The following is a 22,889-nucleotide window of genomic DNA, read 5'->3' on the forward strand; positions in this document are numbered from 1 at the left end:
TTCAGTTTAAATTTCTTTGACAAACGGAATCAAAAGCAGCTGTAGGCAGCATCCCAAAGGGTTTTTACCGTCCAGGCTGGCTCTGTATGCACAGGCTCAAAGCTGAATTAATGACTGCTTTGTAGCGTCTGCTTATTATTGTTGCATCCATCATTTTTGTTTAATTAAAGCAGCTGTCACTTTACGGAAAACTTGAAATATTTAGGTGTTTAAAAATAACTGCATCATGAAGACCAATAAGCACAGCAGACCAACAAGAAATTACCTTTTACAAAAGGCATTGAGCTTAAAAGCAGTTTAAACAGACTTAAGCATGTCAGAAATGTCCAATCAGTCGTGGGAACAGGAGGAATATGGATCAACCACACCAAGAAATGTCCATCTATTTAGAGAAAGCTGGCAAGAAAAGCCAAAATTATAAATGGTCCCACTGTAGCTTGTGATTTGGAAATGGATTTGTCAAAGCTTGGATGACAAAAGATTTTTAATATGACAAATATTTGTCTTTCACTCCACAAATCTGGTGTTTATGAAAGAGCAACAAGAATAAAGCAAGCCACAGAAAAGCCTGTTTAAAGTCTGGCAGAATCCAGAGGAACGGATCTAGTTCAGTTCCAGGGTAATCTTGGAAAGAAAAAGAAAACTGATTCAGAGGTTCACCTTCCAGCAGGATGATGACCTGAAACATACAACCAGAGGTACCATGGAAGGTTTTATCCAAAAGCATTTCCATGTATTAGAATGGTCCCATCAAAGCACAGACCTAAATCCAATTCAGAATTTGTGGCAAGAATTGAAAATTGTTGTTCACTGATGCTCTGCATCTAATCTGACTGGGTTAGAACAATTTTACAATTAAGAATAGCGAGAAGTTTAGTCTCCAGATGTAGAACTGATACAAACCCCAAAAGACTTGGAGCTGTAACTTCAGCTAAAGGTGGAACAACAAAGTATTGACTAAAGGTTCATCCAAATCAAACAGTTTATATGTGGTCACATGGTTGCTTGCCATTTGTTCAAATTCGTGCACACCTTTCAAACTTGGCAAAGACGATGTGAGAACTTCTCCCCCACTTCATCATGCATCACACCCTGAGCATAGAGGCAACAATACGGTCAGAGACAGCACCGCGTCTGTCTGCAGACGGCTTCTTCCGTGACCTACGACTGCAATTTCCAGTTTTGATTAATCTGACAATCTTTGTAGGTATTTTGTGAATCGTACATAGAAACACTCCTTGAATGCCTTTATGTCACCTGCGGATACAAAAACCAGAGAGAGAAAGTCGAATAGTTGAAGATAAGTTGCTGGGGTTAGGTTAGATTACATTGCTGTCCAAGCATATCTCAGCTTCTGACCAATCACAAGACACATTGCACAGAACTCTGTGTGAAACAGTTCAGCCCAGGCCTGGTTTACAGAAAGGGAGGAGAACGCCTCTCTGCGAACAAGATTATGTAATGTTTGTTACACTACTACGTCAACGGGGTCTGATTATGACGCTTTAGAGGAAGCATGTGAGATCCTTAAGAAGGGTTGAAGACTAATGTCTGCCCCACTTTGCTGATTTTGGTTTACAAAAAACCTGGAAACCATGTATTATTTTTGGTCCCCTGCAGAATAATGCTTTACTTTGTGTTGGTCTGTCAAAAAAAAATCAATTGAATATTTCTTAAAGCCACTCTATGTAAAACTGATGCATTGAAAATATTGGTAATCTAGTAATAACTGAATCCTGGTCAGCAACAACTCTGAGGTAAGTTCTCCCTTTCTGGCTTCAGAGCAAAGTGATCTTTTTTCTTCCCACTAGTTGTGGCTGGAAGGATAGTAATTGTACAAATTGCACTGCAGGTGCAGATGTGATAGGACTGCCCTCATCAGAAGTCCTACCTCCCAGCAGCTTCTCTTGGCAGCAACAGCAGGTGATGCAGAATCTCTGCAGCTCCGTGTGGAATACTTTTACGTTCCACCTTTTTAACTGAAAGGTTTTAGTGGGTGAAATGCTCTTTATAGCAACTTAGCTTCAACTGATAACTGCAAATCTTGAAGTCTGGCTTTTCCAGTCTGTCCCTGGCTGCTTCATAAAAGCTGTCCATAGGTTTTATATTTAGTGCATTAAGGACAGCAGTAGCTCAGTTGTTGTCTTGTTGTCATTGCGGGTTTGATGGCAACTGAAGGAAGATGTAGCAAGGCAGCGAATCCCAAGTTTGTTGTCTGAGTAACAAACTAAATTTAAAATAATTTGAAAATTGTAATATAAAATGATAGTCTGGTCCACTGGCTTGAGAAAAATGTGACTAGCTACACTAAAACTTAAAATTATAGAAAAAAAAAACTTGTTTGCTCTGCTTGCTGATAATTGTGGAAAATGTTTTAATGTGTAAGAAGTAATAAATGTGCAATTATTGGCATTGAGATTCCAAGCAATTATGCTGTTACAATATTCTTTGACTGTTTCCATTTTTTTTTAGTTAAATTTAACTGTCCAATCTGTAGTCACTTCTGAATTAGTATACTGTGAGAAACATCTATTTAAATTAATGAGTTAAAAGTTCCCTTTTACATTTTACTTTTCCTTTGGGCTTCATTTAAAGCCCAAAACAAATATTTTACCTAAAATAAACATTCCTTCATCCCCACAAGCATCTATGTTTTCTCTTCAGGTTATTTATAGTGTTGACTTTTATGATTTAATAATCTGTATTTGCCTAAAGATGCATTGTAATTTCTTTAGAAAATTGGATGTCAGTAAGAAAATAGGCAATCTTTTCTTCATTAGATACCTGAAAAATAGCTTTTCTATCCCAGCATGGTCTTTGCCAAGTAACAGTGATATATTGTTATTGGCTTTCGGCCCAGAACAGGAAAATGTTTACATAAATTCGTGCCATCGCATAATAAAGTCACACTGTTTGTGTCCTTCAATGACTAGTTTTATGAGAAAATATGAATAGGGTTTCTCTCCTCAATAGGTTAGAAAGGTATGTATTGTAATTCAGTGAAAAATATGTAATTCACTTCGTTGCTGACTTTAAGTTGATTTAGAAATGAAGTGGGTGGAATATCTTTTTTTTCAACTTTCCCATAACAAAAAAATAACACTACAGACTCCAGAACAACAATAAAACTGGTTAGTTTTCCCTTCAACCTTGTGTTAAAACACAAGTTTTAACACAAGGTTTTAAAACTTGTGTTAGAACCTTGCATTTACAAAGCTTAATAGTAGTTCATAGTTCATTTAAGTCAAGTTGAGATTGGAAAATACATCTCAGCAACAAGGTTGTTGCAAAGTGCTGTTTATGATGAAAACATAAAACAATAACCAATCATGAGACAGGAGACAATACATTTTTATCAAAAATCATCATCAAAACAATCAAGAACAATCCTCATATACATAAAATATATTTATGTAATGTTCCAGTTATTGACTCAAAGCAACTCTAAACCAAACCAAACTGGTATGTATAAATAACTGTACATTTAAGGAAGAAACTATGAGATTTAAGTGTCGTACAATGTGGAAATAACTTAAGTTTATGTGGTGTTTGAAGATTTAAATGCTTGTATGATTTAAATAAGTATAAGAGCGGCAGAAAATCATAAGATCTTGTATCTTCTACCTGCTCCTTTTCGATCAGATAATGTAAAATTGCATGTCAATTAGGCATGATCATTTGTTTTTAATTTTGTATTGTTCTTGTTTTTACTGTTTGTTGAAATAAACGACAATAAATAAATTTAATAAATTAAACAGGTGAGGCTTTAGACTTGATTTAAATAAACCCAGTGTTAGAGAACTATGCAAACTTTCTGCAAACTTGTTTCAAGTTAGAGGAGCATAAAAGCTGAATTCATGTTTGTTTCCAGAGATGCAGAACAGACTAGAACCAACAGACTTACTGGTCTGGAAGGTTGGTACAACAAAATATCTGGATTAACATGCTAAATTTATTTGGTAAATATCATCATTCATCCAGTTCAAAAACCTATAATAAAAGTGCAGATAGTTCTCTAACAGTACACTATAGCATATATGATTAGAGTTCTTGAACCCTTAATTTCCTTAATTTCATTCAATCTCCCTGTTCAGATTGTCTGAATTTTGGCTTTACATAATGGAGTCCCTCTTGGCCTGAAAGCCACCAGAATATTTCCTAAATGTTCACTCAGGCCACCTTTCTTAACAGCCGTCTCTTCTGCTCAGAACTGTCAAGCTGGAGAGAGCAGTAAGATCCTTCCTCTTGGCAGCAACGCAGCCGCTCTCCAGAACTGCTTTCCTGTTGCGGGATGTATCTCCCGATGTTTGGGAACCCAGGAGATGGTCATCACAGCTGCTTCAGTGCTCACTAGTGAGGGGCAGTGAGGAGTAAATTCTCGTAATGACAGCCGGCGGCCCACAGGCCGACCCAACACCGGCTCTGTGAGGAGCTGGCATCTGCTCTAACAGACAGAGAAATCCATAGAGGGGACCTTTTATGATTTCCGCCAGAATGACCACATTCTGGAGAGTCGGGTGTTGCTGCATGTTTCACTGGTTGTTTTTATTTAAAGCCTTCCTTTGAGCTTTAAAGTTTTCCTAAAAACTTGATTCTTTTGGTTAGAGATTCCTCAGAGATTCCAGCTCGTCAATTTTGCCTTGATCTGAACGGCAAGAAACATACTGAAAATTAAGACGATGTTTTTCTTTTTGATGAAAAATTCTTTCATTTTTTTGCTGTAGATGCATTCCTTGAGGCCATGTCTTTTGACGCACCTTTCATGAAATGAAAGTCATAAGAAGTTTAGAACCATGGAGCCATCCAGGATGTGAATATAAAGTCCAGACCCGTGTGTGTGTGTGTGTGTGTGTATATACAGTACAGACCAAAAGTTTGGACACACCTTTCTAATTCAATGGGTTTTCTTTATTTTCATGACTATTTATAAGGCAAGAAATCCCACTTATTAACCTGACAGGGCAGGTTGACCTATGAAGTGAAAACCATTTCAGGTGACTACCTCTTGAAGCTCATCAAGAAAATGCAGAGTGTGTGCAAAACAGTAATCACAGCAAAAGGTTGCTACTCTGAAGAAACTAGAATATAAGGGCTATTTTCAGTTGTTTTACACTTTTTTGTTTAGTGCATATTTCCACATGTGTTATTCATAGTTTTGATGCCTTCAGTGTGAATCTACAATGTCAATAGTAATGAAAATAAAAGAAACTCATTGAATTAAAAGGTGTGTCCAAACTTTTGGTCTGTACTGTATATATATATATATAATCGTTTAAACATAGGAGTACTCTAAATTTATCAGTGTTATACAAGTAAACTATCTGATCTATGCAAATAGCAGTAAAGCTTGTGTGTGTGTATTGCATAAGACTCTTAAAAGCTGGTGTTTTTTTTTTAAATGCCATTAACACATGCTCTGCACACCAGGGTAGTATTGTGCTGTTTGGATGGGGTGCCACATCAGTAAATGTCCACACCTCACACAGATAAGTGTCCAAGCTGCTGCAGGTCACTTACTGCTAGAAGCAAACATCAGAAAGGGAGGAGGAAGGAAATATATGGATTTACAACTGATTTCATCATTACATATTTGCCAATAATATTACAGTTTTGTGGTTTTTCCCTTTTGATTCAGCATTAATCAAAACTTTGGAAGTTTGGCCTGGAATGTGCTTAAATTGACTGACTTCACATCGTCTAAAATTTTAGAGGTGAAATTAATATTTTGACTTATTTATGGCTTCAATTTTTGAACTTGTGGAAAATTTGAAAAATTTTGTGAAATTTTATAGTGCACTGGTAAAATATATCTGGCTCTTCAATCAGTTAGCTCTGTACAAAAATACTGTGCATAATTCTTTGGTCTTATTCAGTAGATTTTTCTTCCTTCTAATTGATTAAAGTTGCTCAATATGGACTTGTTGTTAATCAGTGGCACCTTTTTGTTGAGATTTGATCAGGATACTGGGGGAACAAAAACTGTGCTACACATGTCTCAGTACAATGGCGGACCGCTGGTTCCCCTGCCCAACATTAAAATCTAAATAATTTTATGCAACCAGTAGAAACATTTCTTGGTTTAATACCTTGTATAGATGAAAGTACATCTTTTTCTTTTATGAATTTCTTTTATGCTTTAATTGTGTTTTTTCTTTGTAATGTCAAGCCCCTTGGAATGCCATGTGTATAAATTGTGCTACATAAATGAACTTGGCTTCCTGCATCTTGTAATTTGTGCCTGGACGTTAAACATAGCCTTTGGTCCTTTACAGATGATGAACTTCTATGTTTGTGGATTTCACTTCAGATTATTGCAAACTTAGTTCTGGACATTCTCTGCACACCTAGTTGGAGTCAGAGTAGGAACCTAAGGTTTTAGGTTATGCTGACAGCTGTTGTTTTCACTGTCACAGGAGGAAGGAACAGAAATGAGCCACATCTGATTTACTCTGGAACATATGTTCTGTGCAATTGGGCTCAGTCTTAGTTTTTATTTTTTCTTTGCTCTACCAGCAAGAAAAACGAACACCAGCTGGAATGTATGCCTGTCAGAAGAGTGCCTTACTCTTCAGTGTAGAACAGGACGTTCTTCTGTATGATTGGACCTGGACTACATTTAAAAACCTGAACAGAAAAAAAGAAAATACAATAATAAAAACAATATGTCCTGAGTGCAACGGCTTCTCTGCTCAGAGCTGTCTGAAGGATATCCAACGATGCATGGTAAGATTGACTTTTTTTTCTTTTTTTTTTTACATGTGCACACTTATCCCCTTTAACCTGCCAAGTTGTCTTTCTTTGCCGCTCACTGCACAAAGCCGGTGCAGAGAAGCACAGGAAGCAGCAGCTCACTTACTTTTAAAGCAGCTTTACAGACTCTAGAAGAGCTGTCAGCAGCGACTTCAGAGGCATGTTGCAATAAGCTGTTGGCATTTTAACTCGACTTTACAGTTGAACATGTAATTCATGGGAAACATGTGAGCCACATATGAATGAGTAAAAAAATAAAGCTGATATTTTTAATTGATAATCTGTCAATGTTGAGAGTCTTTGCCTGTAATTTCATTTCTTTTAGTAACTGATCCATTTTTATCCTTCTTTAAGCTGGACGCTGACATTAGTGTTGGACGTCTGTGCTGCTGCAACATCTTTAGCACTTTAAAGCAAAACTTAACCCACAATGGGTCAAGAAATGTGTCCATTGCCTCTGTTTGCAGATGTCGCTTCCATCTATCAGCCTTTAATGAAGAAAGACAAAGTTTGAACTTCCTAAAATGATTTTTTTTCTTTTTACTTTGAATAAAAAGAAGAAAACTTTGGCTTAACAAGCCAACTAACAGGCAACAGACTGACATACAGGCAGCTACCATAAATCAGACTTATCTGCCACCATAATGTAAGCTGGATTTGTCTGTCAGAGTTTTGAAAAAATGAGCAGCAATGATGAAACACTGAGAAAAACAGCACCCATTCATCTGCAAAGCACTTTGAATAATCTGCAAAGTTAGCTGGGAGGAACATGATGGTCATTTTGCTGCTTTCTTCAAACATCGAGCTCTTTTGCAGTTTCAGTAGTTTGGAGGACTGCAGGGGTAAACTTACCATGTTTGGTGCTTTCTTTCAAAGACTTACTGTTTGAAATAGTTTAGACTGATGTCGGGTAACAAGAAGGAGCTATAGTTTTACTTATTACAGTCTGAGATCACTGAGAGCTCCTAAATCTTTCAAAATGTTTCAAGCAAGGGTTTGTGCTCAGATCTCAAGGCAAAATTTCCTCATTAGGGAGGGTGGGTCGACATGTTTCCTAGATATGTTAGAATATTTAGGATTTCCTTTTTTACGACCCTGTCTATACTCATTTTAAAAGGCTGCATTGATGATCTACTCACAAACCAATACCTTGTATTATTCTGTCTCCTTAAATAAGTTCAGTGTTTTTATTGTTTCAGAATGTAGACAACACAAACGAAACATGCATGAAATAAAATGCAAGTTTTAAGGTTGTTTTTTTTTACAATTAAATATGTGAAACATGTGGCACTACTCTCAAATCCTTTGCAGTCTCTAAATATTTTTCCAGCTGGATTGTTCTGTATTTAGTTTCCTCCATCTTCCCTTCAGCTGTAACCACCTTTATTGTCCTTGTTTGGAAGAACAACATCCCAGCAGCATGGTGTTGCTGCCATATTTCACCTGGTGGATGATGCTGAGAGTGACAGGCAGCATTTTGCATGGAAGGCCAGAAAGTAACATTTTGGTCTCATCTGACCAGGACACCTGGTTCACTTACAGTGAACACAGTAGCACATGCTTTTCCTAGTTTTAGTTGGAAATGATGGCAATAAAGAGATTATACCAACTGGTTCATGCCATTTGCATTAAGCAGTGCTTCTAAATACTAATCTTTAAAGAAAGAAGACTATATGCAATTTAAACAACCTGCGCTCTTACATAAAATAACACTGGGATGCTGCAATAAAATCTTAGAAGCATAAAAATAGTAAATACTGCAGAACAGGGAAGGTATACACACCTAAATAATTGACTGGGCAATGTGACACAACTGTATTATTTCTAATCTTTGTGAATGTCTGCACTAGCATCACTTACTTGATACTCAATACTCCAATGTGTCATATAAAGATATAAAAAGTGATGGGGAGGAACAGTTTGACTCCAGAGCTCTTTCCCTTGTTTTGACCTTGATGAAACTCTCCCACCGCTGCTTTTTTGCTGCTCACACACTGAACAGCAAAAGGACAGACGAGGCGCATGTTAAGCGGAGGTGCTGGCTTCTGTCACGGCCGACCTGGGAGCCATCAAGACAGGATCACTCAGCTATATCTTTATGACAGGACTTGGCTTGCATTGCCAGCGCTGCTCAGTGTCCACAGGAGTCCGTTTGGCCACAGTGTCATGACAGCCAGCTCAGCATGACAAAAGAACAACTAAAGGAACAAGGAGTTCGCTGTTGCTTTTTAAACCATGTTCTGGTGGGGAGGAGGCTGCTATGACCATATGTCCAGTATTTAAGGCCACCTCTATGCTTTGATTTATAAATTAATCCAAATGACTAGTTTTATTTCTTATCTTGTACTTTGGCAAGAGATTTATACATTTAAAAATATATTTGTAGAAAAAAACAGTTGTTGAACAGCTGAACACTGAATTAATGAGCTGAAAGTCAAAACTCCCATCCATTTGGAAGTTTTTTTTTTCCAGAAACCTAGAAACTGCGGTTTATCTGGAGGTGTGAATGTGCAGTGAAACTCTGATGTGACCAAAAAAGCAAGCCTTAAACCCACGACTCCGGTTGAAATGAACTGTGGTGCAGTTTGAATGTGAATGCCAAGCAGACCAGAAACCGTTACAAAACAGGAAGTAGACTACAGTGCAGGGAATTCTGGGTAAATGCAACCAAAACAAACATGGAGAGTCTAGGGCTAGCAGGAGACTCTTGATCTTTTACCAAAGACAAAATAAAAATCCTAAAACTGTTAAAATCTTATGCCACACTATTTTTGTTTAAAGTTACACTCAGTGTTGAAGCAGTTCAAGTTTGATTCCAGGCCTGAGTTATTGACTGCATGTCCTCCCCTTCTCTTTCTGCACTTCTTCCTGTCAAGTTACTAATCAAGAGAGGCCACTGGTGCCAAAAAAAAAAAAAAAAACACTAAAAAAGAAAAGAAAAGCTCCTCAGCGACAAGGCAAGAGTGGACCAGATTACTCTTTCCTGGGTCCAAAACATTAAGTGAATTGTTCACTAAAAGGTCTGTGACATTCTGAAGAAGTAATGCAACCTTTTGATTCAGGAGTGTTGGAGCAGAGACATCTAAAACATCCAGGATCCTGTCAGTGGCAACCCGAGTCACCATTTCCTCAGGGTGTTGTGAAGGAAACTACAATCAATTATTGTTAAAGCTTCAGATTCAGGGACTGTTGTCCATGGAACAGCAGACAAGATCTTTATCCCTGTGGTACTGCTTAGGATGTCATGGGAATTTTGTTGTTCAGTCTTAATTATAGTCTTTTAATGGAGAAGGCTATAATTATTTTCCATGAGAAAAATATCATCTCCATTTTATAAAAATAAAAATAAACGCAAGGATCCCATTGACATGTGTCCTGGGTGATTAGATTGTGTCTGGACGGTGCTAAGTACAGCTGTGGACTCATTGAGGGTATTTCTTCAGACATCCTTCAGAGGAGGCCTTGATGTTAATTTCAGCATCAATTTAACTGTCTGAATTGGTGTTGGGACACCTACTGACACAGCAGCATCTACCTGAATGAACATTTCTGTAAAATTGTTGTTGAGATTTGCAGACCTGCTATACATCTATAGACTTTTCCTGATGTCTTTCCTGTTGGAATTCTCCTCTGTAATAAAAAATGCAACTTTCTCCTGTCGGGATTTTATTGATTAGTGGATATCAGGACACTGTGTGGGTGAGTGAATTTGTCTCGGATGTAGTGTAAGCTTTCATTGCTTTTTAGATGTACTTTATGTTTTATGACATTTGAAGCCGTGGGAACCTGATGTGGTCAGTTCCTCATAAAATGTCTCCTGGTAAGCATAAAATCTCCCCTGCAGAATGTCTGCTCACATTTATACAGCATATCTTTTTACTGTAGTGCTGTGATTTTATAGGTAAAAATCTCTGTCCAGGGATGATGAAAGGTCTGAAGCATTATGCTTCCCCTCTCACATAGCATCTGTAAAACTATGCAGGTTATTATGAAGAGTCTGTAGACAAAATAACCACAAAAATGTGACTTAAATGACTCCCAGCTGTGTTGATGTCTAAATAAAATGGTTCAGTTGATGGATGGATGTGCAGCGTTACAGATACATCAGCAGGCCGGTTGATTGCTCATGTGACAGCCCACTCTGTCACATGAAAGGGAATATTTGCAAATAAAGCAGGTAACATTGATCTGATCACTCAACATGGATTTCAATGTCAGGTGTAAATTCACATTCTTCGACTTGTCCACTCGCATCCAGATCAGGCAGGACACAAGTTAATACTGGCTCTGAAGAAGCCCAAAATTAGCTCTTAAAAGCTCTTTGGCAGAAATATTATTCCATGTAAAACATAACATCACTTAATCTATTTGTATCGGGTTCAGAGGCCATGCCACACTGAATCAGAACACTTGCTGCAAAACAGAGTGCACTAATATTGCAAAGCAAAGACAAAAGAACCAAAGTTGACATTTTAAGCCGTCTTTAGCGAATTATATTTATGAATATCACAGCTATCATTTTGAAAACAGCAGTCTCTGTGTGTGCAGCGAAAATCTTCCTTCTGTACAAATTCCTACACCAGAGCGTCGTCAGTACAACCTATTGGTGCCACTGTTAAAAAAAATCCATATATTTTTAAGCTTCCAGCTAAATTGAGAAATTGTGAGATTCTTGTTACAGCTGATCAGAACAAAACAAATGAACTGCACCGACAAAAAAAAACAACGTCCACGCTCCCAACAAAACACCACTGCTGAGGAAAAATTAATTGTTGGCTGCAAGGCTAATGTTTTATTAGTGCACAGTAAGGTAACATATATACCTAAATTAGGTTTTCAATGCAATTTAAAGCCAACATTTTGGTCTCTATGCTTTAACCTTAATTTTATCAACTAACTAATTGATTAGAAAAAAAACTGTCACTGTTGACAGTTTTTTTCCCATGTTTTTTATGTTCTAAATTTGTGCATGTATCAACTTCGACTCACTATCCTTTGTCAAAGACTGCAGATATGCAGCTCTGGAAAAAAACAAGAGACCTCTGTACTGAACCATTGGAAACCTCCTGGTTATTCCACCAAATACTGATTTCTGAACTCTTCCTGAGTTAACACATTAGTGTTGTTGTTCCTAAATGATTATGAACTCGTTTTCTTTGCATTATTTGAGGTCTGAGGGCACTGAATCTTTTTTATGATTTTGACAATTTCTCATTTTCTTCTAACATATACATATAAAGATTATGACCAAAGAAACTGATCATTTTAAGTTGTCTCCGAAATTTTCCAGAGCTGTATATATTTTTCCTCTTCTACACAGAAGGAGTGACTGTTCTGAAGAGGGAGCGCAGGGGAACAGAGTATCAAGCATCACAACTGGAACAAAGTTCAGCACAACCCATGGCCTCAATCAGTCATCTGACTCTTTGTACTGGTTGGACTGGGGAGGTTGAACTGTCCAGGCTTTAGCTGCATGATTAAAGAGCTAGTGTCTTGATTAGGCTGCCTGCCTTATGAATGGAGTAACAGCAGGAGGCAGAGTGTGGTGTTAAATTCTTCTGATGGAGGTGAGACGTGACTGAGCGGTTCGCAGCCCTCCTGTGTGACCGCAACAAGATAAAGGATTGACAACAGATAATTAAAGGACTTCCAGGGCACAGCTGTTTTTTTTTTTTTAAAGGAGGCTCAGTTGGGAAGAATATTCATATCAACTAGCAGCTTGTGTGAGTCAGGGAGGAAAATAAATTGGGACTGCTGTGGATAGGAATGCATTAGGGAGTGTTCATGACAAGAGCACAAGTTACTATAACAGGTGGATGGACTTCACACTTCTCAAAGCAGCTGTCCAAGAAATGACTCGAGTGAAAAGGTATATGGTAACAAGGCTACTTAAATTCTGATTTTAATTAGTGCAAAAGGGTCATACATAATCTGTAGACAAGAGCACCTAATATAGAATTAAAATGTTTTTCAGGGATGATCTAAATAGGCAGATAATTATTGCAATTTTTTTGTTTTTCCATTGCATAAATATTTCTTCGTTTGAACATTTTAAGAAATATAATTCAGTTTTCAGAAGTTAAAGTTTCTCCTAGAAATAAAAGTATTTCCCAACATACATCTGGGAATAAGAGTAACAGAGAAATGTTGAATACTTCTCAATATAGAACATGGCAGACACTCTGCTCTGTAAAATGTAGAAATGAGTATTAAACAGTTTTTACAAACATAGTTGCATGATTTCAATGAGTACAAAGTGTGAAGCTGTTGGTTTACTTTCAGTGAGATATTTTAGATGTGTCTAGATTTTAATGGTTGGATCAACCACACCATAAAATCAGAGCAAACCTTCCAGTTATCCAGGCAGTGTTGAGAATAAATAATTCTGTGTTTTCCTTCTATCGCTGTTAGCTAGTTGCTAAACTAAAGCTAAAAGAAATGACATGTTAGGAAATGCCCTCAAAGCTAAGATTACAGGATACTAGGAGTCAGATAACGCCCTCTTTGGGGCGTAACTTATGTAGAGGCTAACAAAGGAGATCACAACCCCTTCTGGGGGGCCATTTTGACTTCTTAAAGGTGGCATGTGAAATGGACCAGCTGTATTAATAAATGAAATTCATGAATTCAACTCACTGACTCTTCTGTAACCTCATTCATCAAGAACTCAGCATGGAGAACGGATAATTCTCCACAGCAGACATTACTGTACATCAAAAATAAGTTGAACATTCATTTGAATTGAAAAACTTTGCCTTTTAAATCCAGTTTTATTTGATAAAAAGGCAATTAACTAAAATTAATGTAACCGTAATATAGCAATCAATCATGGATGCTAACAGACCAATGTCAACTCATAGCAGTCTGCCTGTGTAACATTGTGATCAATCGTTTCAGTATCTGAATGCTGCATTAAATAACTTTAGCTCCTTTCAGAACAAAATAACTTCCTCTTGCTGTTAAACTTGCTGCATCAATACAAAAACTTTTCCTGCTTGGTAAAATGAACTGCTTTGTTTATTCAGCCATTCAACTTCGTCTTGTTTCCTCTACATCATGTTTTATTTATAATGCATTGCATTTAATGCTCAAACTTGGCAAGAAAGATTTTAAATTTAGGTTGGAACATTTTCTCAGTTCAGTAGTTTATAAACTGAGCACATTTACTCTCCACACAAATTTTATTTCAAGTTGCAAACCTTTTGTTAAACTCATAAAATACTCTAAAATCTAAATTCAGGAAGGCAGGAAGGACTTTGTGGTTAAGTTTGACTTATCTTTCTGTCAGTTCGAAAATGATGTGTTAATAGCAGGGATGCTTTTAAAAAGTAAACAAAGATTTGATTTGCACCTCAATACATACAGCTTTGAAATCATTCTGTTTTGCATAATGTCAGAGACCTTCAAAGCTGTTAATTTTATTTAAAAACAATCATTTAATTAGAAATACACCCTCTGTTTCAAGATAAATACACCCAAAAGCACAATAGAGTTCTGACCTTGTTGTTCTTGCAGCTATTGCTGAATAGTAATGAGTGGCTCTGCTGCCAGGTGAAACTACCAGTGACTAAATGTTTCTTTGAAATAAAACACCACATGTTTTTATCTACCTTTTATTATTGAGTAAAATGACAAGCGGGGTTTATTTTTAAATAACAATCACATGAAGGAACATACAACACATGGATATATGAAGCTGAAAGCGTTGATCAAAATGTGCCGAGGAACAGGAAGAAGATGACAGTTGAATGTTTTGATTCTGTAAAAGGACTGTGCTGAGTATTTGGTTGTAAAATGAACAATGTGTGCACACATGAAAAACTAATGGATTCACAGTCGGCAGCTATGTACAGAACAGAGTTCATTATCAGCATTTCCTTCTTGTCTCCAGGAGAGAAAAACGTGACAGAAATTAAAACTAAAATATATATGAGGAAGTTTGAACAGGAAAGACAGAAAAGCTCTATATAATAAATACACATTTAAATTTAAACTGAGTTTAAGTTACATTTGCCCATTGTGTTACAGAGTCAGTGTGAGAGGGTGAAAATGCATAGAAATATGTCCAGCAGGAGACAGTTTTTCCGTGTCTTGCAAGCTACACATCTACTGCAGAAGCATCTGAAAATGTTGCTTCTAACATTCAAGGCTTGTCCTCAAATACCACCTACACAAAACCACAACTACACCATCCTCCAGAGTGCTTTTTTCATTAGTTCACAATTAAAACATCCACTGAAAACATGCTGCAAAGCAGAGCAGACAAAGCATGTTTACCACACTGAACTGTACATTAACATCTTTCTTTTGGTCCAAGGAAATTGAAGTCATTACATTTTTAAGCAATCACTATATTGACTCTGTGCTGGGAGACATTGTTAAATAACTTTGTGTATAAACCTAGTAGGATTTTTAGCATCACCACTGACTTTCATTTTTCCGCTTTGGAAAATAAAGGGAAAAAAAATACGATAGTGGTCAAAACCCTCCAAAGCTGGTTTATAATTTTGGATCAAAGGTTATGGAGTGTGCAGCCATAATGAAGGACTCCGTCTCCTCTTCAAACAAGATGGGATCACAGCAAGGGCTCGTTTTAATTAGACAGTCAGCTGCGTTAGACGGACATACAGATGAGAGCGGCAGATTTGTGAAGACCCACACGCACCGTGAATGAAGAGGTCAAAGAATGAGCTGGAGTCTGCAGCCACACTGGGAATAATTATGCTTATTCCCTAGATGGAGGGTATTTTCCTTAAAGGCACAAGGAAAAAGTTGGGGATGGGTGAACTTCAACTGCAAGAGTTGATCTGGACAGATATAGAGTGTACAGTTTACCAGTGTTTCTGCCAATTCATTTGTTTTTTTTCTCAGGGGATTATCTACAGCATTCTCACATACTTAATAAACGCAATATTGCATACATTTACAAATTCTTCACGATTTTTTCTGAAAAATGTTAGTAGTTACTACCAATCATTTCTGACAGAGGCAAATGTCCAGGTAGAGATAAATTAACTACTTAAAAACAGTCTAATCAGTTATGCCCTCCTTGGTTTTATAGTTCAAATGGCAGCCTTCAGACAGTGGACTAACAAATCAATTTAGTTTCTAATTCTGCGTCTAATTTTACTCTTACAAAATTAAACAATCAGCAACAAAATTCAGTGCAACTGTACCTTTGAAGGAAAACAAAACCCAGTGAGTCTTGACGTCATGACCTAAGAATCCCCGACCCATACAACCACGTTGCCTTTGAGAACGTCGGTGATCTCACAGTTGAGCTTGTTGAGTCGTCCGTCCAGAATGAAGAGGGACTCCCTGGACGGCGTCATGATGTACTGGCCGAAAAGTCCGCTGCTCACCATGACCCTGTTCCTGCTGCTCCACGGCCAGTCGAACGACTTGATGGCCTCTTTCAAGCTCTTGATCATCTTGACTTTGCCGGTGCTCAGCTCCACAAACAGCACGTCGGTTTGACGGCCAGAGCTGCCGAACACGTTGTACTGGTGGATCTCTGTGAACGAGCGTTGGAACGCCAGATCGGAAAGGTGCAGGTTGGTGTGGATGTCGAAGGGTTCCTGGATCTTTCCCCGCTCAGAAATGGCCTGGATCCTCATCAGGCCATTGACGTCATCCACTGTGACCAGGTAGTGACCATCTGGAGACATGTAAGGGGTGCCTGTGACGTCACGGTTCTGCCCAATCACGCTGTCTGTAACACTGTCTAAGATGAGCTGGGGCTGTGTGGCGCCGGTCGAGTCGGATCTGCAGTTCAGAAAGTAGTAGCCACCAACATGGGTGTAGGCTACAGATTTAGGGATGCAGTTAAATTCCCATAAACTGATGTTTTTAACATAAGACGTTGTCTCCAGGTTGATCTTGTAGATGACGGGCTCATTTCGATGAAAGATGAGACCAAATCTAAGAGAAATTTAGAGAGAAAAAATAAATTCAATCAAAATTTGTTGCAAAAGCTCAACTATGTAGTAACCAGATAAAATGTTCCAACTTGAACAGTTATTGAGTTCGCCCTGCAATTAGCAAGTTGATGGTTCAATCCCTGCTCCACCCACCTGCGCCAACAGAGGCACTCAATCAACTGAAGTCACAAAACCAAATTCTGTGCCTATGAAAGTTGCAGATTCCTCGATTCTTTGTAAGTTAGGAAACTTTAAAATGATCAAATACTTACTTTCTGATGCATAGCCTGTAAGTACAGTTTTCATATCTTTCTTCTGTTTACGATCCAGAAAAGGATATGCTTCTATTGGCAGCTTTTGACTCAGTCGATTCCTGCCCCAAACTCTGAAATGAGCTTTGTATAACCTTCCTCAAGGCTAGAATCATCTCTGTTGTACCTTTTCCTGACACACTTTCAATCCATTCAACTTTCCATTCATATATTTGGATACACTACTCTAAACAGCCAGCATTTTTAGCAATGGCGTTTTATAATAATAAAAATAAAATAAAATTAAACATATCACATAATGAAAATATGTAACAATTTTTCCTTTTTGACTGAAATTACTAGTTACCTTGAGATTTTAATTCATTAATATACATGTAAGCTAATCCATTGGAGTTGTATATTTAATTTATAGTAATATACTACATATGTTTTGTGAGGCCTTGACTTAAAGGCCTCACAAAATAAAATTAAAAAAATGTTGTACTAATTCAGTTTTGAAGATTAAAATTGATGAGTTTAATGCTAAATTATTCCTGGATTGATCAACTGTGGGATCTTCAAACAAATTTTTAAGCTTGTGATAAATTTTTGCAATTAACTTTCTAAGTTTGACTGGAAATGGAAATATTGAATATGACCAAGGTTCAGTGAAAACGCTGTTCATTAGGGAAAAAAAGTCTTAATGGCACATCACACTAAAGCAGATGATCATGGGGGATATGCAAGGAGCTGCCAGGCTCCAATTAAATGAGAACATCAGCTGATCGATGCCGACAGCCACTTCAGTCTTGTCATCATTCATCATTTTTTATGCCATTTGAGCACCCAGCTGTCACTGCATGTGAACAGAAAATATCTGCTTGAAAGCCACCATGTGAATCAGTCACTGTAATGGGATTCATTGAACCAACAATTGTTTTTCTTCAAAATAAAATTAAGCCAAACATTTGTTTGAAAATGGGGGTATAAAGACATAAACGGTATCAACACACATCCTGCCAGAGACTGCAGAGGAAAACTGGCCTGGTTTCCTAAATTTGGTACATTTGCATTTCTTGAAACACTGATAAATATAAATCACCCTAAAATAAAAGATGAATAATCCAAAAACAGAACTTGATTACTGCCATTAATGCAACATGTTAAAAATAGTGAATTAAATTTTAATGAATTCAAACTGTTTTCATTAAAAGAAGCCCAGGAAGACTTTTAGAGAAAGCAGATGGTGAAACTGCAGATTCACACATTCATTTCAAATATTTAAATTATTTAAGCATTCCAATAAGAAATAATAAAAACAGCAGTTAGTTGATTTTATGCAAGCATAGCCATTGCTGTACGGATTAGGATTTACTTCAATTTGGGATTTTAACATCATACAAATAAGGAAAATCCACATCTATTAAGTCAAACTACTTGGAGGGCAAACAGGGTTTAACCTTAAACAGGTTAACAAGATAAAACATAAGAATTCAAAGCATATTAATTCAATAATGTAATGTGTTTCTACACTGACAACAATTTCTGGGATTTGGTAGCTTAATTTAAAATACTCAGCTTTTAAACTCACAACTCAGCTTTTAAAAAAGTACAAAAGGAGGCAACTCACTGCTGATTTATCCTGCAGTCATAAATCAGCAGGAGGAAAAAACCTCTTATTGTTCAACATGTATTAAATTATTCACTATTTATCCCCATTGCTGTTTGTCCAGCTGATGTTGGTAATTTTTATCAACTTATAATTCAAAGGTTTTTCTAAAAAGTAAGAGTTTTTCATTGCTCACATATTTTTTGTTCCTGTGGCGTTTTTTCTTAAAGAAGTTTCTACCAACTTGACTCTTTATGTAATGTTTGTTTTACAGTTCAGTTACAGACCCTGAGAGCATAACAGCAGCTCCCGCAGAGTAAATCATATTTGTAAAAGTTCCTCTACTGTGCAAGTCTAAAATCATATTTTTAAACACTGATTTCCCAAAAGAAACATCACTGAAGGTGCTTTCTGACTGCACTTCTGTTCTTTAATGAGTAATGATCGCTCAAAGTTACCACTGAGGGAATCTGGTCATAAAACAGTCACTGAAAGCGATAGATTATAGGTATGTGCTTCATGCAGCACTGATGTTGCTAAACTGATAAATCAATAAGGCCTTCTTCCTCTGAATGGAATAAATTATGGTACAATGTGTAAACAAAATACTCAGACAAAAAGCAGCAGTGATTTAAGCTTTCTATATAACAGAAGTTTTTCGATCTCTGCTTTGGAGAGAGTAAAATTATTTTTTAATGCACTGAAATACATTAATTTCTTTGTTTTCCCTATAATTCCTAATTTGGATATTTTTGTAAAGTTTCATAGCAAACTTTGTCAATTGATTTTTGACATTTATTTAAAATGCACAGACACAAAAAAAATCTATTTTGTGTTATTACCTTTATGAATTAAATAGAACAGAATAAAAGCAAAACCAAAATGTAGAGCAGGTGAAATTTCTTTTCAGTACATGTGCTGGTAAACATGAAAATGTGTGTAAAAAAGTTGATTTCACTCAAACTTTCATGTGAAAAACAGCATAAAACCATTACATGGAGATGTGGCCATACTTTCTTGTAATCTGTCCTGCAGGTCTCAGAGGATCTAATTACAGCTGTGGCACAAACCACTCCCACATAGCAGACTGTTTATTCCTTCTCTCTAGGTGACCATTAACACCTTGAAGTCCTGCAGACCACCTGCTTGCGCCCAGACTTTTCATAATATCTTAACTCTGAATATCGAAGCTGCCTGATGCAGTTTGGATAAATATGGAATTGTATAAAATACACAGTAAAGATTAGATGTATGAATATATTTATACATCTAATTATTAAAGCAAAAGATATAAAAATACATGGATATTTTTTCATTTAGTCACAGACCTCAGAATATTTTGTTGGGATTGCATGTAAAAAAAACATACAAAGTAGCCCATCACTGTTGAGTGGGATGGGTTTTGAAATTTTCTATAAAAATATTTTGAGAAGCACAGCTTGTAGAAAACCAGGTTCAACTAACAGCTTTCGCCTAATTAGTAAATGAGGAAAGTTAATATTTGTGTAAAGACAACGACTCAGTCAAGGTCTGAGAGGCTTGTTAGAGAACATTAGTGAAAAAACATAAAAAACCAAGAAACAGCAGACGTGTCAGGGATGAAGTGGAGGAGAACTGAACCGTAAAGCTGGATGAAATTATAAAACCTGTGAGATTTTGAACATCTCACAGACTTCTGATAACCTCTTTATTTGAAAACAGAAGATAAACCAGCTGTAAAGCCACCAACATGGAACAGACAAAACATACTGTGAGAAAACCTGGTTGGGTTGGTGGCTGAATGCACATTTCAGAGTTTTACTAATTAATTTTTAAAAACTATCCCTTTTATTCCTCTTCAACTTTATGCACTGCTTTCATTGGTCTATCATAACCCCAATAAATGCATCTATATTTGTGGTTGCAATGTGACAAAATGAGGAAAGGTTTAAGGGGTGTGAGAACGTATGCAAACTACTGCACAGTAAAAGGTGGACTAGTGACTAATTCAGTGACTTTTGTTTACTATGTTTTGTTATAGAATATCAGAATAAAGCAGGTTAAAAAAAACCTCTTCACCATTTAGTGTTTGTGGAAATACTCAAAAAACCATTTAACCTTTTCCTACTACTTCAACATTCTGCTCTACTTACAGTTGGTCTCCAACACAGCACTGCTCTTGTGTTCAAAGAGTTGTTGTTTCTTGCTGCACGTACCTGACATGGTTAACGATGAGGCTGGAGGCGGGGATGAAGAAGTCTTCCACCCTGTCGAAGTGTCTGCCGACCGGCTGGGTGTGAACTGTGTGGTGGGAGACTTTTCCACTGGCCTGATTGATCACCTGAACACCAGCACAGGAGCAGGTAGGTGTTTAACATGACCTTGATGAACAAACTCAGAGCTGCCAGTGCCTCCTCATTTGAGCCCTCATCTTGAATCCATCTCAACCAGAGGAAATATTTGTAAAGCTGACATGTTGTTTTTCATTTTCCTGATAAAACTCATCAGCTCCGCCTCTTACCGCCGTGTTATCGGAGCTCCACAGTGGAAGACGCTGATGTGTGCCGTTGCCCTCAGTGTCTAAATTATACTTCAGCATGCATGAAGTCATGCAGGCATCTATTTGTGTGTGGGCTGAGTTTAATATGATTGTGGCACAAAGCACAAAACAAATTGTCACGGATCGACCTGCGCATTATGAATTTCTGGGCCTGCAATGACAAGAAAGATTTTCCAGTAAAGCCAATAATGTCTCTACCTGACTTCAAACGACTCCTGGAGCAAACAGATAAAAACTCTGTGCCACATGTTATCTGGCTTCATTCATTTTGTTTCATACCAACATGTACTGTAGACTTGATATAGCTTGACATCGACTGGCTCTTGCCATTTGAGGAGAATCAATAGAGATGAGTTTGTGAATATAAAGCTGATTAGTTAAAAATAAATCTGTAGACAAGATAAATTTGAAATTATAATGAAGTCATTTTTCTTAAAAGCCGAAGGGCTGTTTCAGAAAAAGATGCGTCACATTCTAAATACTTTACCACTCAAATGGAAATGACTATTAATTAGGTAAGCATGAAACAAATCAATTGAAAATCCCTCAGAGGCTGAGTGATTAATGTACGCTTGTCATATTGGGAAAAATGAGAATTGGCCTCTATGGAAGAATTCACATTTAAGAGTATTAGTTTCCAATTCTTCTATGTGGAATAAAACCTGTAAACCTTTTCTGAATAACAATGTTTATAAGCCAACATATCAGATTTTGCATTCAGAAATACCTAAGACCGTAAAAAGTGTGAAATATTAAAAAGACTAAAACATAAAAAGCCTTTCCAATGATTTTCACAGAGAATAAGTGATGGCACAAATGTGCATTTTTATTCACGCTCTAAAAACATAATACTTAATTCCAAATACAGCTTACACGTCTGTCTTTGTTTTAAAATTAAGACAGAAATATAATTTTCGATTTAGTAAATGAAAAACCCAAATCAGCACAGCTCATGCTGTAGTGGGAACAGATAGTCTAAGCAGCAAGTAAACGGCCAGGACACTGAGGCAAACTTACTTGTTTAAGATCATTGGGTGCATCAGATAAGAAATAGTTTCTTTAATACAATTTACTGTCTGCACAGCAGCAGTGACAAGTTACAAGGAGCTGTAACGTTTTTTCTAGTCACATGTTCTGTTCCATCTCTGCCAAGTGGTTGTTGACTGCAGCTGCCATTTCTTTGCATATCAGTATTTTAACTTCCTTTCCATCCATTCGTTCCAACTTTATGTGTTTTGGTTCATAGGAAAACTGATTTCCTCTTCATAGAATGCTTTTAAAGGCCTAGATAAGGTGCCAGTTTGCTAGATATTTAAGTTGCTACACTCAGATAACCTTTCTCCTGATATTCTCTTCCTGATCTCATAAAACACCATATAAATCTTAATTTATGAACTAAAATTCCAGCTCAAGACTTTGCTTTTACTACTTTAATCTTGGGTGAACATTGTAACGGCTGAGTTTGGAGTTTCAAGTGTAACATCACTTTTCTGCAACTTTCAACTGGCACTCTCAGCCGGTTGTATTCCTTTTTTCCACCCTTACACTTTTCCTTTGACAGATTTCTGAATTTCAAACATGGAAAGGAATGCATTCATCATGAGCTCAAAGCCTGAACAGAGTTGAAAAGGAAATATATGATGAATTATGACATATGCCCTTTTAAGATGTTTCTCATTGGCTCCTAATTACTGTCCAAGTGAGATCATTTAGCCTGCATTTGTGTCATAACTTTGAGTGAAAAGGGATGCATGGTAGTGGTGCCTTGGATTTGAATTATTATTATTATTTTTTTTACATTTTTCCAACACTTCTTGAAT

General features: G+C 37.0%; 1 protein-coding gene across 2 annotated transcripts in view; it reads right to left on the reverse strand.

Annotated features, from left to right (window-relative positions):
• Positions 1-14,355: 14,355 nt before the first annotated feature.
• fstl5 (follistatin like 5) overlaps positions 14,356-22,889 on the reverse strand; it is a 189,934-nt gene continuing 181,400 nt past the window's right edge. For both annotated transcript variants that reach the window (XM_023328922.1, XM_005800578.2), the window contains 2 exons: positions 20,726-20,850; positions 14,356-16,671 (listed from right to left, as the gene is read on the reverse strand). In XM_023328922.1, coding sequence (XP_023184690.1) covers positions 15,969-16,671; positions 20,726-20,850 — 828 coding nt within the window. In that variant the 3' untranslated portion in view covers positions 14,356-15,968. The remainder of the gene's footprint in view (positions 16,672-20,725; positions 20,851-22,889) is intronic.

The sequence above is a fragment of the Xiphophorus maculatus genome, chromosome 23 (genome assembly GCF_002775205.1).
Source record: "Xiphophorus maculatus strain JP 163 A chromosome 23, X_maculatus-5.0-male, whole genome shotgun sequence".
In the NCBI taxonomy this organism is placed as follows: domain Eukaryota; kingdom Metazoa; phylum Chordata; class Actinopteri; order Cyprinodontiformes; family Poeciliidae; genus Xiphophorus; species Xiphophorus maculatus.